This window comes from Vulpes lagopus, chromosome 3 (assembly GCF_018345385.1).
Source record: "Vulpes lagopus strain Blue_001 chromosome 3, ASM1834538v1, whole genome shotgun sequence".
Classification (NCBI taxonomy): Eukaryota; Metazoa; Chordata; class Mammalia; order Carnivora; family Canidae; genus Vulpes; species Vulpes lagopus.
In genome coordinates, this window is record NC_054826.1 from 63,865,473 (window position 1) to 63,886,110 (window position 20,638).

The window sequence follows — 20,638 nt, forward strand, 5'->3', positions numbered from 1 at the left end:
TGATTCAAAAGGCCTCTGCTTTATTTATTCTATGGTTTGAAAGCTTAAAAATAGAACATCCTGAGTTGTCAGAAGAAAAACAAGTTTATTTTCTTTTCATAAGGTAGGCACACTAACACTTTGAGGATAGTAGGAATACATTAAAGGCACTCCCAGGGATTTGATCACCATCCATTCAAAATAGCTTGCAAACACTACCAAGTCCCTAACTGACCTTTTCTTTTCACAATGCTTCATTATTTCGGGAGGTGAAGGTGGATGATGTTGGGGGGAAAAAAAAATGAAACTTATTTTGTACTATCAAGGAAGGTCCCAACAGTTTTAAATCAATTTATGTCTATTTCTAGATAGAAAAGTCAATGCCTTCCAACAAATATTTCAAAATCATCCAGGATTGTGCATGTTGCACTTTGTACTTATTAGGAGGGAACATTTTAGCAAACTATCTTTTGCAAATAAACTGCCACATCAATCACACTGAGGCAGGTGTTGGGGGCAGCAGCACTGTTGCCAAAAAGTGCAAAGAAAACAAGAAAAGTCAACATTCCTTATCTATTCAGCCAAATACCACCCCTGCAAAGCCTCGGAGGCGGGGTATCTGGGTCCCGCAGAGGTGGTCTTCAAAGGTGTCCACTTTCAGAGCAGGTACAAAAAAAGGAAGGTCAAGGCGCCCTTCCGCGACACTTTACGAAAAATCCCCGGGAATTCTGTCTTTGGCCCAAGGGAGGGCAGTGGCTGGGCCCCCTCGTCGTAACCCCCCAGGGAACAGGAGGTGGCCGCGGCGGACGCGGCTCCGGACCCGTCAGGTCCGCCAGGGTCGCACCAGCGCCCACGTGGCGCCCTCAGCCTGCCCACTGCCGGCGAAGCTCCCCCAGGCCGGCTCTCTGATTGGCCAAGGGCAGCCGAAGCCCTCCCGGAGCAGGCGGCTACTCGGCCAAAGCGGGCCGGCGCCGGGCGAGAAGGTCACAGCCTCGCGGGCAGCTCGCCGAGCAGCCGGTCCTGCGCGTTGGCCCCACGCCGGCAGCCGGAGCGCCATTCGCCGCCGGAGCCGCGCAACCCCACGTGGGCCCTGGTTAGCGGCAGGCGCCGTCACCCTCCACCCGACGTCGAGTAGCGCTCACCTCAGCGCTCGGGGCGCCTCCACTTTCAGCTTTTTGGGCTTCGGCTCCTCGTCGGCCGCAGCCATCTTCGCGCGCCCACCCCGCTCGGGCTCCCGGCGTGCGCCCCGCCCCTCGGCTCTCTGGCCCCGCCCCCTCTCCTTATCACCGCCTCCTTCTCTCCGAGCCCCGCCCCTCCCGACTCGCTCCACTCCGCGGCTCTCCCTCCCACAGCCATTGGCCCAGCCTCCTTCTGGCCCCGCCCACCCGACTAGTCGGGGGGACCCCAGACTGAGTTAGGCTGCGTCCGAGCGCCTGAGTCCACATGGGGCGAAACCCTCCTTTCTTCTGGGTTCTGAGTGATCGAGAAGATTTTAGATCCTAAACCTCAGGAGACACCTTTCTTCTCATCCAACGTCTTTCTGCTCGTATAATCTTTCCGATACCGTAGCCCCAGTTGGTTACTTTGAAGCTGTCAGTCAGGCAATCTACTGGGCAGCCCAGCTCGGGGTCCTCGCGGCCTCTTCAGCTGCCTCAGCCTCGGTCCGGAGTGGACCTGGCGCCGAATCACTGGCTGGCCCAGGTGTCGGGGTGAGTGTGGGGGGGCGGGGAGTCTGCCGGCAGGGAACAGCTCGAAAACTGGGGAGCAGTCTGAGTAGCTGGGGCTCCGGACTCCAGCCGGGGCTGCAGGAGAGTCTCTGATGCTGACCGCGCCTTCCTCTCGGCCTTCCGGGCTTGCTCGCCTGCAGGGCCGGAAGGGAGAGGTGCACCTGCAGCCCGGCCTGCTCGGGTCCCAGGCCCAAGAGGTTCAGACTCGTTGGGGTCCCTCGCCGTGCTTCGGCTCGGGGAGAAGATCTTGCCATCCACGGTGAGCCGGAGTACCAACAGCTTGGACCTCAGCCCCAGGCTTCTGCGTTGGAAGACAAAACCCCTGACACACCTGAACAGACGTCCAGTCAGAGGGTGGCGCCCAGATGAGCTCGGGGTAGGGAATACCGTGAGGAGGTTGTCCCAGGGCTTCAGGAGAGGTGACAGGAATCCAAACTGATGGTGTTAAAGTGATGAGCGCTGTGGCTGGTAGGATTTGTTGGATTTGGATCGTGCCCGAAGTTGAAGCATATGTAGCCTATATGATTAAGGAGGTGGAGCCACTAAAATTAGGAGCCCTCACATGAGGAGGAATTTTGTGGAGATTGGGATATATCGAGTTTGAAACAGTGTCTTAGGTGTGAACGGTAGAAAAATTAAAAGAAAAAAAAAAAAAAGGCTGGGAAGTAAGCCGAAAAGAAACTTTCAAGGTGAGAATTAAACCAGGTGAAGTTTTCCTGTAAGAAGGTAAGAAGTATTTATTTGGGTTTGGGGGAAAGTTATCAATGACACGAAATGCTGCAAGGATTAAAGGTGGAAGTTGAAATCTGAGGATAGGTAGCTAGATTCGATGATTAGGGAGTCCATAGGCTATTTGAGAGAACTGCTTTAATATAGTGAGTAACTGGTAGGAGATACTAACTGCGAGTGTAAACTAATCCGTCATTTGGAGCAGGAAGCAAGTCATTATTGAGGCTGTCAAGTCCTGAGTTTGTTTTATTTTTTTTAAGATTTTATTTATTTATTCATGAGAGAGACAGACGCAGAGACACAGGCAGAGAGAGGGAAGCAGGCTCCATGAGGGAGCCCGACGTGGGACTCGATCCCGATCCCTGCAGAGAGAGGGAAGCAGGCTCGATGAGGGGTCTCCAGGATCACGCCCTGGGGCTGAAGGCAGCGCGCTAAGCCGCTGGGCCACCCGGGCTGTCCCCTGAGTTTGTTTTAAAGAATACAAGGCACATTATGTTTGGGGGCAGAAAACAATAACCAAGGTTTGTAAGATTAAAGATTCAAGAAAGAGGAGATAAGATCCAAGAAGAGAGAGAAGGGAGTGGGGTCAAAATTAAAAATGGAAGAATTCGTTTTGGAGGAAGGAGGACACTCTCAATTGAGACTATAGGAAAAGCTGGGAAAAGAGATGAATGAGGAAGTACCTGAAATTTACATACCTTTGGTAGGAAAACTCTCTTTGCAGGAAGGCTGATTTTTTCTTAATGAATCTTAGGATTTTTAGAATATTTCTAAACATTTGCCATTATACACAGAATTCCCCAGGCTAGATATTTTTAAGTAGCTCAATAATACCTCAGTGCATGAGTAGCAGATGGCTTTTATAGAGAAGAGGAATTCTCCCTCTACAAATGATCTCTCCTATTGCACAGAAAGAATAGAGGCGATCATCTTCCTACCACCAAATGTACAAAACTTCTTCCCTTTTGTTTAAAGAGGAAAAGTGTCCCTTATGAGGGAAGGTAGGTCCTTTCATCTACCCAATACCATCCTCTCCTACCCTATCAGGAGCCTCTTTTATTCAGTTTTTTCCACCTACATCATCCACCTTTCCCCTTCTACTCACACCTTTCCTTCAGCAATTAGAAATATTCTTTCTTAACTGTGTGAAATACTCCCATTTGTTTTCATGTCTTTTCAGCCTCTTGACAGCTAGAGTTCTTGAATGTATCATCTTCTCTCCTTATCTCTGATTTCCCCACTTCTTGCTATTTATTTCTCAGCCCATTTCAGCCTGTCTTGTTCCTGCCTTTCACTGAACTACCACTAAACTACCTTTACTAAGATCACCAATGTCCTCTATATGTTAATTTATAAATTTTCAATAGGGACAGAAATTGCTTTTTGTGAGGCAAAAAAAAAAAAATCATTGCATATATAAAACATAGTATTTTTACAATACATTAGATACATAAATATATAATATTAAAATTCTACGGAATTGAAGGGGAGTCTGAAAAAGCCCTTCAGCAGGTAATTAAAAAAAAAAAAAAACACCACATGTTCAGTTCTTATAGCTTGACCTCTTTGTGCCCTTTAAAATGTGTAGTATTCTGTTCCTCTGGAAACAAGACTAACACCTCTAGTTACTAAAAACTGTTAGCCCCCTCTTTTTTACTGCTCTTTAGCCACATCTTCTCAGCCTTTTTTTAGGCCCACTTCCTTGACCCACTTGCTACTCAGATGTTGGAATTCTTTCCATAGGCTCCCTTCTTACTATGCACATAATCTCTTTATAGTTTTTTTTTTCTTCTTGTAGCTATAATTCCCATTAACAAAAGGCACGTGTACTCACAGGCATGTCTCCAACTCAGCTTCTCTCTGAAGCACTAGACCTACATTTATAATAGTTTTTTGAATATATCCATTTGGGTCAAATATATCCAGAATTAGGTCAATATACAGGATCAGAGCTAAATGCCTCATTTTCCCTCTCATCTCCAGCGTCCAAATCCACCTAATCTTTGCTTAAGCCTGAATATTTATCTTTTCATTTTACTTCATCACTGCTGTCAACACTGTAGTCTAGGCCACCACCATAATTCATCTCTGAACTGGTGCCCTATTAAATTTCTACAGTGCAATTTTTTTTTAACTGTCAATTGGATTTCATGAATTCCCTGCTTACTACCATAAAAAACTGCTCTGACAATTAAATGAACCAGTATTTGCTTATCTCCTTCCCAATCTCATCTTGCCACCTACCTTCACCTCCTAAAGTTGCTAAATTTGTACTGGATTTCTTTACTTGTGTTCTCTGTCACCTCAAAGATTTGTGGAATTCTGAAGGACACTCACTGTATTTCCCCTGTCATAGAAATTGCATCTTACTGTATTGTTTGCCTTCGTTGCTGAACTCTAAACACTCTGAGTTCAGGTACTCTTACTTTGTTCACTCTTTTATCGCCATTGCCTACTATATATAAAACATATTCAGAACTACTTGTTGAATGAGTAAATGGTCAAAATATTGCCTGGGAATCAGAGGTGCTAGATTCTTCTCTAATCTCATTCTCTTACCTTGCATATAGGCCCTTCTGTGCCTCCATTCTGTTATATGTAGAAGGAATGCATTTTCTTTTTTAGTCACTATTTGAAGGATATTTTGACTACGTATCTTCCTCAACTTATGATGAGGTTATGTCCTGAAAATACTGTAAGTCAAAGATGCATTTAATATACCTAAACCTACTGAGCACCATAGCTTAGCCTAGCCTGCCTTAAATGTGCTCAGAACACTTACTGTTAGCCCACAGTTGGGTAAAACTATCTAACACCAAGTGTATTTTGGAGTAAAGTGTTGAGTCTCTTGTAATTTATTGAATACTGAAGTGAAGAACAGGATGGTTGTAAGTGTATTTGTCATTTACTCTGGATCAAGTGGCTGACTGGGAGTTACAGCTTGCTGCCTCTACCCAGCATCCCAAGAGAGTATTATATTGCTCTCCTGGAATAAGATCAAAATTCGAATTATGGATTCTAATGGATGCGTATCACTTTTGCACAAATTTAAAGTAGAAAAATCTTAAACCATCATAAGTCAGGGACCGTCTGTATTATAATTGCATTGTTTGTGAATCATCAGGTTGAGTGTCCAACATTTGGTAAAGAGGATTTATGAAATATTTAAGCTGCAGTCAAAGCTCTGATGGAACTTTCTCAAGTGGCTTTAAAATAAGCTGGTCGCATTCTGTTTTCTGATTCAAAAGTCACTAAGAACCAAAAAATGGTTGTGATTGCAGTGTGTAGCTTTCCCAGAAAGTTTATTAAAAAGATGAAAAGAAGTAACTATAGCTACCAAAAGAATAAGTAACTAAAGAAACAGGCTAATTTATATTGTCACATGTGACATTTATTTCATTGTTATATCCATTAGCCTTTGGTCATAAAGGAATAGAATAAATAATCTCTCTCTTTTTTAAATGATTTTATTTATTAGAGAGAGAAAGAGACATGAGCAAGAGGAGGGGCAGAGGAAGAATGTGGCTCCCTGCTGAGCAAGGAGCCTGACATGGGGCTCCATCTCAGAACCCCAGGATCATGACCTGAGCTAAAGGCAGACGTTTTTTTTGTTTGTTTGTTTGTTTTTGAAGGCAGACGTTTAACCAACTAAGACACCCAAGCACCTCTAAGCTCTCTTTTCTTATGATAGAAAGGTGAATTGGGTTTTAAAGCCAAACAATGTTGAGAGCTACAAGTGTTATGCTTTCATCCCAGTACTAAGTACTAAGCAATAAATCCAGATGGCTGGTTTAACTTACTGTATTCTTCTGAGATTAGAACTGTTACCAACGAAAACAACTTTCCAGGAGTGCAAACTCCCTGGAAAGAATTTTTTACCAGTAAGAGGATGAATAGGAACCTGGCCTCTAAAATAAAGGAACTATGAAGCCACTTGCTTCAAGAACAAACAACTCTTGTAGGGTGTACTGTGGCACAAAGTACCACCAACCCATGTGAACTATACTTTCTATAGAATAAATGGTTTAATAAGATAACTTATGTCAGATGTTTTAAATATAATTTCTGCTGTAAATAATTCATTAGAAGACATTTTGGCATTTAACTAAAAAAGAAACATATCCTTCAGCTCTTCTTATATTATAAGCTCAAAGAGCACATTTGCTGCTCAGTCCAATATGATAACCACTAGCTACATGTAGTTATATAAATTTAAATTAGTTAACATTAAAACTTCAGTACATCAGTTGCATTAGCCACATTTCAAGTGTTCAGTGGCGACAGTGGATGTTGGACTGCACGGATATAAGACAGTCATCATTGCAGGAAATCCTACTGGAAAATTCTGCATTATGTGTGTTCATAATAATTAGTCTCCAGGAGTCAGGTAGGAACAGGAGCCCAAGATTCATCCAGGCCTGGGTTGGAACCTTAGCTCTGATACTTATTGTATGATCTGATTTAACATTTCTAAGACCTTATCATCTTATCTGTAAAACAGGGATAACTGCAATATCTGTAACATTGAGTTGTAAAGATTCAATGAGATAATGTAGGTAAGTAAGTGCCTAGTATAGTGCCTGGCCTAGAAGACATTTTAGATATTTATTTATCCTTAATGAATAAACACTTTGAATAGAGCTGAAAATTTAGTTTCTCAAAGAGTACCATATTCCACAACCAGCTAACCCAAAGTGCTCAAATCTAAATCTCATTGAGTGGATTACAATATTCTTCTTTCAGTTATACTTTGTATTTCAGATGAAGATTTTATTCCAAGAAAAGCTATCATAATACAAATTTAGTTGCAAATATAGTAAGTCTACATTCCAGTGACACTATTTAACACCTGGATAGAACTATAAGGCTGACACAAAGCAAACCTTTAAACAGAGCATCCGACTAGATAAAGTAGAAAAATTTAATAGGTTTCAGTATTAATCTAGAAAAATTTAGTAGGTAAAAAGCTTCAGAGTTATTGCTACCAGCTCATGTTGATTGCTTGACTAAATAGAGATGGCTTTGAACAAAGAAACATTGTTTTTCTCTAGTGACAGGAACCCTGACTCTTAATGTTCATATTTATTAATACAGTAGCTACTAAAACACATCTTAGTAATTAGTAATTTATCTAAAAACTTCTGAAACTGTGCCAAATGGGAAGGGGAAATAATCACCAGGTAGTCCTTAAATGTCAGCTGCATTCATAAAATAAATGACTTGCTCTCAAAAGAATTAGGTTGGTGTCATTGTCTTCTGTGACAATGGAATTGAATGAATGCATTCTGGAAAGTCTTCCTTTCCTCTTTGTAATTTATCTTCATGCAGAGAAACTATTCATTTTAAATTTTTTACAGTTGGAGTACACTTATACAATACTATAATTTCAAATTAGTGGACCACGAGACTAAACACCTGATAAGTGATGTTATCTACATAAAAGAAATGAACACATTAAGGTTATTAGATATTTTTCTACTATCCCCCATTTGCAAGGATAATAAAGTTTTTATTTGACATAGTTATACTCAGAAAATTGTATGTCACAATATAAAACCCAATGAATTATCAAAATGAATATAACTTATAACTATCATCTAGATCAAGAAATTAAACATTATAAGCACCTTAGGAAATATCCCTCATCCCCTCTTAGTCACTGCCTCCCTCTCTCCTCCATAAAAGATGGCATTTGATTTCTTAAATCATAGATTAATTTTGTCTGTTCTAGCACCACATATAAATAGAATCATACTTATGTATCCTTTTGCATCTGGCTTGTTTGTTCAGTATTGTATTTGTAAGATTCATCCGTATTTGCTTAATTTAACAATAGGTTATTTGTTTTCATTGCTGTATAGTGTTTCATTTTAATAATACACTATAGTTTATTTTTCCATTGTACTATTAATAAATATTTGAGTTGTTCCAGGTTTTCACTACAACATTACATTTTTATGTGTGTTTTTGGTGCACATTTTTACACATTTATGTTTAATCCACCTGGAAGTAGATTTGTGTGTCATAGTAAGAATATAAGTGAAATATAATTCACATATTATAAAACCCACCATTTTAAAGTGTTTCTTTTTCTAGTTTAAGTCATTTTATTATAAGCAAGTGCTAGACTTTATCAAATGATTTTCCTACACATTTTGAAATGATTATGTTTTGTCTTTTATGTATACTGTGTGTTACGTTGATTGATTTTCATATGTTGAACCAGTCTTCCATTCTTGGAATAAATCCCATTTGTCAAGGTGTGTAATCTGTATATGTTGCTGGATTTAGTTTGTTGGTATTTTGTCAAGGATTTTTATAACTATTCTTACATGATACTGGTCTATAGTTTCTTGTATTGCCTTTGTCTGGTTTGGGTATCAGAATAGTACAAGGATACTTTTTGATGTACATTAAATTTAAACTTTCTTCCCCCCCTAGAAAATGATCCACAGTCTATTTCTCATAAACTGTTCCGGTGACATATTTCTAGAGAAGCACTGGAAGAGCGTTGTGAGCCAGTCTGTCTGTGATTATTTCTTTGAAGCTCAAGAGAAAGCTGCTGATGTTGAAAATGTACCACCTGTCATTTCAACACCTCATCACTACCTCATCAGTATCTACAGGGATAAGCTCTTCTTTGTGTCTGTCATACAGACTGAAGTGCCACCTCTCTTTGTAATTGAGTTCCTACATCGAGTTGCAGACACTTTTCAGGTTGGTTACTCATCAAATCTTTTGAATTTAAGTTAAAGTTAGTTGGGGGTGGGATAAATGATTATATTCTCTAAGTAATCAGCTTTGGATGTATCCTGTTTCTTCTTTTCAACTAAGAATAAATTCATAAACCCTTTCTTTGTAGGGTGTATAGCAGTATACATGGCTGTTCCATTCACTATTTCAGTAGAACACCATAATCTCATGGTCATGGAAGCCATATTTTTTATATGTATTACAAATTGTGTCATCAGGAAACAGTAATGCCCTCCATATACAGTTCTCTGAATGGCCCCAAGATTTTTATTGGTTATGTAATCGTCTTAATATTTACATTTTATTATCTTGCTAAATGTACCAAATAATTGAAAACTTATCTATGTTTTAGGGGTACCCAGTCAGAGCAAATTAAGTTAATAGTTCGCATCCTAGTTTAATGTTTCAATGTAATGGAAATTCAATTCAATCTGAAGATATTGAGAAATAGCGTATAGAACTATAGAGGGTTTTTTCTAATTTACATATTTCAACATCTTAAACAATTAATTACGCTACTGTAAGTTTATCCTTCTAAACAAAGAGTGTTTAGCAAGCCTTTCTCCATGCCTTCCATTGTACAATATTATGTACATTTTGTTAAGGACTACTTTGGTGAGTGTTCGGAAGCTGCAATTAAGGATAATGTGGTCATTGTATATGAGCTCTTGGAAGAAATGTTAGACAATGGATTTCCACTGGCTACTGAATCTAATATTTTGAAAGAACTGATTAAACCACCAACAATTCTACGTTCTGTCGTCAACTCTATTACAGGTAAGGTGAAAATGTGCTGCCTTAGGAACTAAGCAATTAACACTTTATAAACAACTCCTTGTTGCTTGATCTGGCAAATAATTAAGGTAGTTCAGTTTGGCCAGAGTTAAAGTTAGTAGTATTGTTGAAATGAATGTGTATTTCTTTTCATGAGGAGACTAGGTCTTAAATGATAAAGAAAACTTGATAATTGCTCTTTTATTATAGGCTTTTCTATAAGACCACAATAACATTGTTACTATTACTTAACACTAAATAATAAGACTGAATAAATTTTCCCAGTTAATCCTAAAGAAGCCAATATAGTGAGGCTATAAAAGGAAAGCCTATATGTGAAGCTACTTAGAAGAACACTTAATCTATTTATAGACTGGCATTTTAATATTTAAATTAGCATTATTGTATATGATGTGATGAAGATGTTAACTAACTATATTGGGTTATAATTGTAGTATATAAGTGTATCAAATCATCATGTTGTATAGCTTAAACTTAACACGATGTTAAATGTCAATTATATCAATAAAACTGGGAGAAAAATTAAAATTATAAATAGCATTATAAAACTAGCATTATGTTGTTACCCCCAAATTACTAGGATATAGAAAATTTAAGACTCTCCACCACAGAGTATATATTATCTCCTCCAAGTCTTTGTTTTATACATGCAGAAGATTTATTAAAACAAAAGATGGGAAATTAGTCTGTCAGTGAGATCTCATGCATTGTGACCTTGTACTTTGTTTTAAGCTTCTTTTTTTTTCTAAAGACGTTTATTTATTTACTCATGAATGATACAGAGAGGCAGAGGGAGAAGCAGGCTCCCTCTGGGGAGCCTGATGCAGGGCTCCATCCCAGGACCCTGGGATCATGACCTGAACCAAAGGCAGACGCTCAACCACTGAGCCACCCAGGTGCTCCATGTTATAAGTTTGTAATTTTTATTTCTTGAATATAGCTAGAAATTAGGTACATCCAGATGACAGTATTTTTTGAGAGTATTGAAGTCTTCTAGAGAAAGATTTCTGTGAAATGTTACATAACACACCAGCTATGCTGTCTACCATTTTAAACCCCGCTGTAAGTGTACTGACCTAAAAAAATGGGACAAGAGAGGCCTATAAGAGGCCTTTATTCATCTTCTGTACAAAGCTGAGCGTTAGGAGAAATTCAAGGAAAGATAAGATAGAATGTATGCACCTAAAACTTAGACTCTGGATGGGAAATTAGAAAAAAATTAAAGTATGTAAATAATAATATAACATTGTAAAAGGCAATTCCATATTTTATAAACAATACAGTGACATTGGAAAGTACACATGATATAATACTAAATGGAAAAAATACCAACATAAAACTATAAAAGTTTCTGTTAATTACACATAAACATTCCTACAGACGAAAAAGTTCTAAAATATTTTCAATGACCGTCTCCAACTAAGGAACAACATACTATCTTTATTTTTGCTTAATACTTTCTAATTTCTAAAATAAACATGTATTTTATAGTTACTAAAATAGAGAATGAAAATACATAGGTTATTAAGGCAGTGCATTCAAGAGAATGGTCCAGTAGATGAAATAATCCCTCCTGAACTGTGGTGCTTGGCCCCAATGCAGGGCCCTAAAGAATCAGCAGAATTTAGGGAAAGAGGGAGGAATAAGAGCATTCTGTAGATGGAACTATATGAGAAAAAAAAGACACAACATGAAAAACCTAGAATTGTATTAATTATTTAACAGGAGCAGAGCTGTTTTTTTACTGAGTAATGAGACACAAACACCAATCATAATTAGACTGTAAAATCTAATTATATATATATACAGTATATTGTATATACAGTATGATTGCAACTATATTTTAAGGTGCAGTCAAAAATAACAAACTTACCAAAATAGAAAAAAATAAATGCAGCCTATTTTTGAGGGAAATGTTTAAAGAATTATACCAAACTTTTAATGGTAGTTGTATTTTGATAACAGAAAGATAGATTCTTTTTAGCCACTTTTCTGAGCTTTCCATGTGTTGCTGTTACTAAGCATATACTACTTTTGAATTGGAAATGTAAATTAACCAAAATGTTAAATATGTCACAGCTCAAGGGTGTGTTTTGGACAATCAGACTTACTTTCAGACATATGTCAATTTACCAGTAAATTAGCCCTATATTAAACCTTAGCCATATTACAGCCATATCGTTGTGCTGACCTTAAAATGGGAAAAGGCCAGAGTGTGTTCTTCATCCAGTTACTCTGCTGAGGCCTGCTTGGCAGCATCTCATGTAGAATTTAAGCTGAATACCAAAGGGCCTACATATCACTTATTCTCAGTGGAGACATTTTATCAGCAGAAGGTTCTACAACAACTAGCCTCTTTTCCTCATCACTGGCAGCAGGACGAGATTCTGTTGTTGAGCCACTAGAATTAGGTTAGGTTACTGTTAACACACAGGAAGCAAAAGATAGGTAAATGAATTTAACCTGGTTTGGCACATAGAGGACTACAGGGCCTATTTCTGTCCCCTAGAAATTTGATCATGTCGGTATAGCAATTCCAGCAATTCTGGAAACCATCCACAACTTCGATGAAGAAAACGTAAACATTAAAGAAGCAACTAAAGCATTCTTTTATTTTTCCTGTTAATAGTTTTTCTTTCTTTTTTTGTTTTTAAAATAAACTATACACCAGTGTGGGGCTTGAACTCACGACCCCAAGGTCAGGAGTCACACACTCTACCAACTGAGCCAGCCTATCACCCTTGTTAATAGCTTTCCTTTTTTTTTTTTTTTTTATTTTTTTGTTAACAGCTTTCCTGATGACTATTTTATGCATTACCTTTGCTTTCTCCTTTTCCGGTTTCTAGGCAGTAGTAATGTTGGGGACACACTCCCCACTGGGCAGCTGTCCAACATCCCATGGCGCCGGGCAGGGGTAAAGTACACAAATAATGAAGCCTATTTTGATGTCGTTGAAGAAATAGATGCAATTATAGATAAATCAGGTAATTGTGTGCATGTGATCTTATTTGGGAAAAACAGTTGAGCTGACAAAATTGAAATCTCTTGGTAGTATGGTTTCAGCAGAAAGGCATTCACTTCCTGATAGCTTAAAATCTGTTTATTTTGCCAAGAGGCTACATATAATTTTCATAACCACTAGCTGAGATCTGCCAAACCTTTGTAAATCAGATCTCATGCTGCCTTACTTTAAGCCAGTTATTACCCTGTCTGCCTCTCCCTCTTGCCATTTATTCAACATTTATTGTATTACCTACCATGCACCATACTTTTGCTACCACTTTACATACAGTACTTCTGAAGACCTCAGACAAAACAGCTGTACTCTATTAGAACCATAAATTTTACTAAAAACATCTAGTCCAACCTTCACATTTTATACATAAGGAAACTGAGGCTCAAAAGGGTTTAGTAAATCTGCTCAAGGTCACACAGCTAGTTGCTGTGTGAAAATGAGTTATTGTGAATTATAGCCAGTATTTTTTCTTCAATCAGTGCCCTTTTCATTATAAAAATTCTATCGTACAGAATAATAGCTACATTATTACAGAATAATGGCTCCTATTCAAAGTTAACAGCTTAGTCCATTTCAATGAGAAATTTGCCTCATTTTTAAATTCCATTAAAAATATCTTAACTTCAAACACTTTTTTTTCTAAAAGGGAAAGAGTTGATGGGGAGGGACAGAGGCGGAAGGGGAGAGAGAATCTTAAGCAGGCTCCATGCCCAACAGGAAGCCCAAGGTGGGGCTGCATCTCAGGACTTTGAGATCGTGACCTGAGCAGAAATCAGGAGCCGGCTGCTTAACAGACCAAGCCACCTAGGCACCCCAAAAACATTTTAATTTCATATCCAGCAGTCTTCTAAGGTTGACTATGTCAAGACAGAGGCAGGTTTGATATTCCGTAGAATTACCCCAGTCCTACCAGTTAGGTGTGGGCGTTTAGTGAAGAAACTGTCATAACTGGTGCAATGGATCCTCTGTCCCACTAACTTGTTAGTAGATGTGCAAGTTTCATTATGTCTGACACCGAGGCGATGTTTCCATTATTTCAGAGACAGTGATCGCTCTAGTCTTTACTAGACTCTAATTCCAGTGATGTTATCACTTCCTTTCTTCAGGATCTACAGTGTTTGCAGAAATTCAGGGGGTCATTGATGCTTGCATTAAGCTATCTGGAATGCCTGACCTTTCTCTTTCTTTCATGGTAAGTTTTGTTCTCCTGTCCTGTAGATCTTTGTATGCCTAATATATATGAAGTACTGAAAGAAATGATAAATACTGAGAGATGTTTGTATCTTAAATTGTAAGTATTATCTCAGAAATATTCTAAGATTTATTTACCTATTTAGAGAGAGCATGAGCAAGGGGAGGGGCAGAGAGAGAGAAAGAGAGAATCTTAAGCAGACTCCACGCTGAGCAGGGAGCCTGACATGGGGTTTGCTCTCCCAACCCTGAGATCATGACCAAGCCAAAATCAAGAGCCTGCTGTTTAACTAAACCACCCAGGTACCCCTATCTCAGAAATATTCTTAGCACAGCTTCCCAAGACAGTGGCTTACGTAATGAGCATGGCCTTTATGGAAAGGCTGAGGAGAAGTCTTCTCCTGGCTATGTTAGAAGTGGCTTAAATGGCTGGATGGCTTCTGCAAATCTGTAATCTCACTGAATTATTATTTGCTTTACTGATAAGAAAGGGCACTGATCTTTTGCATCATTTTAGACTTGGCATGATACACTACTAAGAAAAAAGAACAAAGTTCTGTTGCTGTCTCATTTTGACCTTGAGTTCTTCCAACTTCATTTTTGTCATCTGTGAAATGGAAATGATAGTATGGCTCACATTTTCTACTTAATAGTAATTGAAATTCAACTAAAATAACATATGAAATATTTGCGGGCCACCTGGGTGGCTCAGATGGTTAAGTAGCCGGCTCTTGATTTCAGCTCAGGGTTGTGAGGTTCGAGATCTGCATCTGGTTCCACACTCAGTGGAGAATCTGCTTGAAGATTGTCTCTCCCTCTCCCTCTGCCCCCTCCCCTGCTTTACAAAATATATTTGAAATCTCAAAGCCTTGTGAAACTGTTAACTGTGTGTTATTGTGGTCATAGTAACAAACTCGTAATGTAACTTTTATCCTTAGGGAGTATATTAATTTCTCATAGTATCCTAGCAGACTTGCCCTATTCCGCACACTCAGTGAATACTGCCATCTTGTTTTCCTGGCAGAACCCACGGCTTCTCGACGATGTCAGCTTCCACCCCTGCATCCGGTTCAAGCGTTGGGAATCTGAAAGAGTTTTGTCATTTATTCCTCCTGATGGAAATTTCCGACTCATATCGTATCGTGTCAGCTCACAAAAGTACGTTGATGCATCAACTAGAAATCTGCTATCATGTATCAGAGTGATGGGTAGTCCCCTTACCTTTTTCATTCTGACAGGTGGATACTTGAATTCATCACTGCTCTCTTTGGCCATGGCTCATTAGGAAACTCGGGAAGAACTGGTGAAAATATGTATCTAAAATAATCAGTGTTCCTTGAATGTGAGAATATAAAGTACTAGTAAAACATATACCGGAGAACAAACACTTTGGACTGTGCACAACCTACACAAAACCTTGAACCCATGCCATAATTTTACTGTGGTCTATAGACTTCATATCTAACAGAGGGAGACAGATACATCTCTAATTCTCTAGGCCGTCGCCCAATTAACTGACTTCCGGTCACTCTTTCAGGTACTAAGGTTTAAATGAATGAAATGGCATTGTGGGTTGTAAATGGTTTGTCCCTTGAAAATATCAGAAGGCGTTTGGGTAGCATCAGTAATACTCAAAAGCAGAGGAGTTATTTCTTGGCTCTTACCACATAGGGACAATTTCATTTAGTTTAATTTTAAATTCTCTTTTCTATGGGACCTTAATTAATATCTTCAAACTAGGGCTATTTGTGCCACTTGTTTATCCTATCTTGAGTCCTGTCTTGATTTGATACTTCTTGCTCAGAAATTGTGTAATTCCTAGTGTGGTGGTGCTCAAACTCTCTGGTGAGTACTAGTGAATGCTGACCCTCCAGGTCTGGGGGTATATGGCCCTGTGGTAGAGTCAAAGGAGTGGAATACTCTGGACTGAGGTTCTCAGGCTACCTCAGGAGCTGTCTCACACAATTAATTATGTTTGTGGTTGTATCTGTCTTTTTCTTTTCAGTCTAGTGGCAATACCGGTGTATGTGAAACATAGCATCAGCTTTAAGGAGAACAGTTCTTGCGGTAGATTTGATATTACAATTGGACCAAAGCAGAATATGGGGAAAACTATTGAAGGAATCACAGTAACAGTTCATATGCCCAAAGTTGTGCTGAATATGAACCTGACACCAACACAAGGCAGCTATACATTTGATCCAGTTACCAAGGTACAGCTAGCTCTAATCAAGAGTGAGCAAATGTTTCTGCAGTCTTTATTTTCTGATGGCAGGGAGGGCAGAAGGAAGGGTTAATGTCTTTGTTAAAACTAAAGTTCCTCACAAAACCTGAGAACAACCTGTACTCGGCCACTGGCTATGGAGGGAATCCCGCATCTGCTGCTGAGGAGATGAACAGAAACGTGAGACTCATTCTGTTCTCCTTCAGAGTGTGCCTTTCCTCATCCACTGATAATCTAGAGACATACTCACTAAGGAAGAAGACGTAGAAAGCTTTTTTAAAAAGAGAAAAGCATGATCTGGATATAAGAAGTTAGTATTGTAGTCTATTAATTGTTCGATTTTCTGTAGAAATTGATCATTAAGACCTTTCTTTTTCATTTACAAGCAATTCATACTCTTCCACAGGGAATGCTGGCTAGGATAGCTGCTTCCTCACCATACATAACCATACGTAAACGTGCCTCTAGCACAGGGTTTGCAGAGAAACTGTAAAAAAGATGGTTTTCTCTCAGATTCCTGCTTGGGTAAAAAGTGTGGTTCTTTTCAGCAGCAGAGTCATTGAGCTGCCTGCTAAGTGAAAAGGCATTTTTTAAAGTAAAAACCAGTCCTCAGAATTTGAAGAACTTCCCCAGAGGTTGACCACAGAGCCTCAGTCAAAACCTACATCATAGGCCTTTTTGAGATGTATGAATAGTGCTAAGCACAGTGCTGTATCCAAAAGTGGATGCTCTACAAATGTTGGTTCTCTGCCCTCACCATTCAGTCACAGACCTGATTAGTGGTAAGACTCTGTGAAGATCCCAGGTCCCTTGTTTCCAAGATACTGTGCGTCATTCTGTACAGAAGTTTATAGTGTCTTTGAACATTTGTCTTTAGTAAATGGTTCAGATTGTATTTCTTATGCCTTTTTAAGGTACTAACATGGGATGTGGGAAAAATTACTCCACAAAAGCTCCCGAGTCTTAAAGGACTGGTAAATTTACAGTCTGGAGCACCCAAGCCAGAAGAGAATCCAAGTCTCAACATACAGTTCAAGATCCAGCAGCTTGCTATTTCTGGTAAGGATAAGTTTTGACTTATGTTTGCGGTTTAACTGAGTTTTGCTGGGGTCAACTATTTGGATTTTAGAAGGGTACAAGCATTTCCTCTCTAGAAAGAACAATAGCTCCAGTTTGCCTGTCACACCGTGCTGTGGGGCCATAGTCCGAGGTACAGTGATTTGCAGAGCACTTTATTTCACACAGCTTTCTTCCTCTGCACCCTCTTCATCCAAGCACAAAGGGAGGAGTCATTCATACAGAAAGATTTATCCTTAAAAGACATTCTTTGCCCACTTGGGAATCTGAACTAAAACCATCCCCCCACAGTGCTATAATTTGTGAATAGTAGAAGGGACACTTGGTTAATGTCAGATTTACTCAGTAGTGTTCATTGCTAGACAAATAATTGTTGGTTGGTATGGCCAGGAAAATAATTTGTTCCTTTCCTTACCTTTTTTTTTTTTTTTTTTTTGGACACAGGCTTAAAAGTAAACCGCTTGGACATGTATGGAGAGAAATATAAGCCATTTAAAGGAGTCAAATATGTCACGAAAGCTGGAAAGTTCCAAGTGAGAACATGAGAAGAGGCCAAAATTCCTCAAGATCCGTTTGTTTTTCTAGTGTCATTATAGTTTATTACTGTTAGGTACCAAGTGGGTGGGAATACATATTCTAGTCAAAGCATTCCTATCATGCTACACACCGCTAATGAAGTTGCTTAGTAATCAGTGTAGGGTTCTGAAGGAGCTTTCAGCTAAGGAAACTTTGAATGACTTAGCTTATTTTATATCTTTTCAGTTAGAAAGATTCTGGAGGTGACTGCTTCCATAGGGGGGCGTCAGCTGGAGGCTGCACATCGTGACAATAAAGGCAAAAGGCTACAGTGATAACCTCTCCCCAAAAACAAGTGAACTGGTCTCAGCAGGAGCAGTCTTAATCTGTAATGTGATGTATCAAGTGCAGCCAAACATCACACCTGATTTTAGCCATCCCAAATCAGCATCTATCCCCACAGAGGAAGTTCCCCCCACCCCAAGAAGTTTACAAAAAACTGCCTCTTCAAGTGTTTGCCTTATTCAGCTTTTCACTTGTGCCATTAAGCAAGCACTGTAGCAAAAGCCACTTCCACATGGCCCTGGCAGGGAGCACCACTGCTCCGTGCTTCATTCTCACTGTACTTGGTATTGTATTTTTTATAAATAAGATTTTTATGTAAAGCTAAGATTTTGATTTACAGGGACCTTGCTGCAGTAAGTACCCATCTCAGTTTTGTGCCACTAGTTCAGCTGTTAGATAGCATAGTAAAAAATCGTATCAAAGGGGCAAATGCTTTATTAAGGCAATAAAAGGGAACACTACTTCTGCTTTTAGGAAGTTATTGCAAGCACAAGCATTTGAGATTTGAAGCAAATTAAAGGGTAGAAGAGAAACTTAAGTGAACTTTGCCACCTTCATGTTTTAGAAAGCTTATCAACACCACTTAAACCATCTTAGCCTAAAGGCCTCAAGCCCTAGTTCAGCAAAAGAAAAAAAAAATGTGCCTGCTTCACTATGGTCACTTTTTTTTAATCTTTTCTCTTTTTTATTGTTGTTCTTAAGGTCTTGAATTTACCTGTATCCCTTGCCTTCAAGGGGAGCTCCTGTTTCATACTGTGTGCTTCCCAAGGCTACAGTAGTCAGTAGATTCCTTCCTCAGACTGTTGTCATAATTGTCACTTGAGCGTCTCTGCTGTACTGACACAGTACATGATATTGAGGCAGTAACAAGATCCTCAGTGACACTGATGAAACCATATTGATCGTCTTGGCTGAGAAGTCAGTCTAGAGTTGTATCATTTCACTCAACCTCACTGGCTTTGAAGTCCTTGCCCAGTCACTTGGCCTCATTAGACCTGAAGGAGAGAGGAAGGCTGGAAGATACAAGTGCTTGTTTGTCATGGTTCCCACTGGTTCTTACTTATGCTGTTAGTTTTTTCTTGTGACTCCCTTCTTTTCCTTCCTCTCGGCTTCTAACTCCTCCCATATCATAAGAACGGCCCTTAAATTCATCCCACTCTGCTGTTAAGGGCTAGTGGTCGAGGCTACCAGAGAGAGCCCAGCAGACAGCAGCGTTCTTACCTCTGCCTCCATAGGGTACCCAGCCTGCCGTTCACCTACTAGGAAATGGCACTTTTTGAAAATTTGAAATTTCTTGGGTAACCAATATTAGCTTGGCAGCTAAAATCAAGATGTTGCCAAATATTTATTGTCTTTGCCTAACGTTGGTTACACAGCCCAGTTGCTTTTATTTTTAATGTCTTTTAATGTCCTATCTCAAAAGAACAATCAGTACATTTTCTTTCTGCAGAATCCCGAATCTCAACCATGTATAACTGGACTGTCCAATTTTCTTTGTGCTGTCTTCTCTTATATATAAGTAAGCAGATTATATGCCAAGAGTCCTTTGTATCTAGCAATTTCTGCTAAAACTTTCAAGTAGATTGTTTCCTTTTACAATTAAATTATTGTATTTATTCATTTGAATCCAGTAAATCCTTTCTCTAATCTGGCTATACTGTCAATAAAAAGATGAAAGCAACAAGTTGATTTTTTTAGCTTGACTGCTGATTGAGCATTCTCAGATGGGTACGCCTCAGCATCAGAGCAGCCTAAACATGATCAGATTTTGTTCTGTATCATCACATAAGCTGTAAGGGTTGCAGCAAAGTACTTGGAAGTGCTCCTCTCTTAACCTCAAAATGTTAACAGCCATGGATAATTTCTCTGAGCATCACTGTCTCGCCAGAGACTGAGCAGTAAGTGATCAAAGTTACTCTCCCTATCACCACCACCACTACCACCTACTAATAACAAAGATCCACAAATAACTTAGTAGTAGAATATTTTTCAAATGCAGAATTACAGCTAATCCCAGAATTGCCCCATTTTATAAATTCTTTTATAGACAGAGAGAGGCAGAGACACAGGCAGAGGGAGAAGCAGGTCCCCCACAGGGAACCCAGTGCAGGACTCCATCCTGGATCCTGGGATTGATCATACTCTGAGCCGAAAGCAGATGCACAACCCCTGAGCCACCCAGGCAGCCCTCATTTTATAATTTCTTAAAGGAGATACCCTAAGAGCAAATGAAGTAGATGCTCATTTCTCTGCAGAAGGAAGTTACCATCATTTATCCAAACAGAA

The 20,638-nt window shown here is 39.4% G+C and overlaps 2 protein-coding genes across 7 annotated transcripts in view; one reads left to right on the forward strand and one right to left on the reverse strand.

Moving 5' to 3' along the window:
• Nucleotides 1-1,259, reverse strand: part of ADK (adenosine kinase) — a 498,050-nt gene extending 496,791 nt beyond the window's left edge. Inside the window, exon 1 of one of the 3 annotated variants that reach the window (XM_041748691.1) lies at nucleotides 1,122-1,259. In XM_041748691.1, coding sequence (XP_041604625.1) covers nucleotides 1,122-1,186 — 65 coding nt within the window. In that variant the 5' untranslated portion in view covers nucleotides 1,187-1,259. The remainder of the gene's footprint in view (nucleotides 1-1,121) is intronic. The other 2 variants (XM_041748694.1, XM_041748697.1) reach the window with 2 other exon arrangements.
• A 150-nt stretch (nucleotides 1,260-1,409) lies between these two features.
• On the forward strand, nucleotides 1,410-20,033 carry AP3M1 (adaptor related protein complex 3 subunit mu 1). Of its 4 annotated transcripts, none has more exons than XM_041748685.1 (9): nucleotides 1,410-1,688; nucleotides 8,877-9,152; nucleotides 9,794-9,965; nucleotides 12,830-12,967; nucleotides 14,106-14,191; nucleotides 15,215-15,348; nucleotides 16,196-16,403; nucleotides 17,329-17,473; nucleotides 17,936-20,033. In XM_041748685.1, exons 2-9 carry the CDS (start codon nucleotides 8,880-8,882, stop codon nucleotides 18,034-18,036), a joined length of 1,257 nt encoding a protein of 418 aa, XP_041604619.1. In that variant the 5' UTR covers nucleotides 1,410-1,688; nucleotides 8,877-8,879; the 3' UTR covers nucleotides 18,037-20,033. The 4 variants fall into 4 exon arrangements, with proteins under 4 accessions (XP_041604619.1, XP_041604621.1, XP_041604622.1 ...); XM_041748687.1 differs by lacking the exon at nucleotides 1,410-1,688 and adding an exon at nucleotides 1,704-2,082; XM_041748688.1 differs by lacking the exon at nucleotides 1,410-1,688 and adding an exon at nucleotides 1,704-1,965.
• Nucleotides 20,034-20,638: the final 605 nt, after the last annotated feature.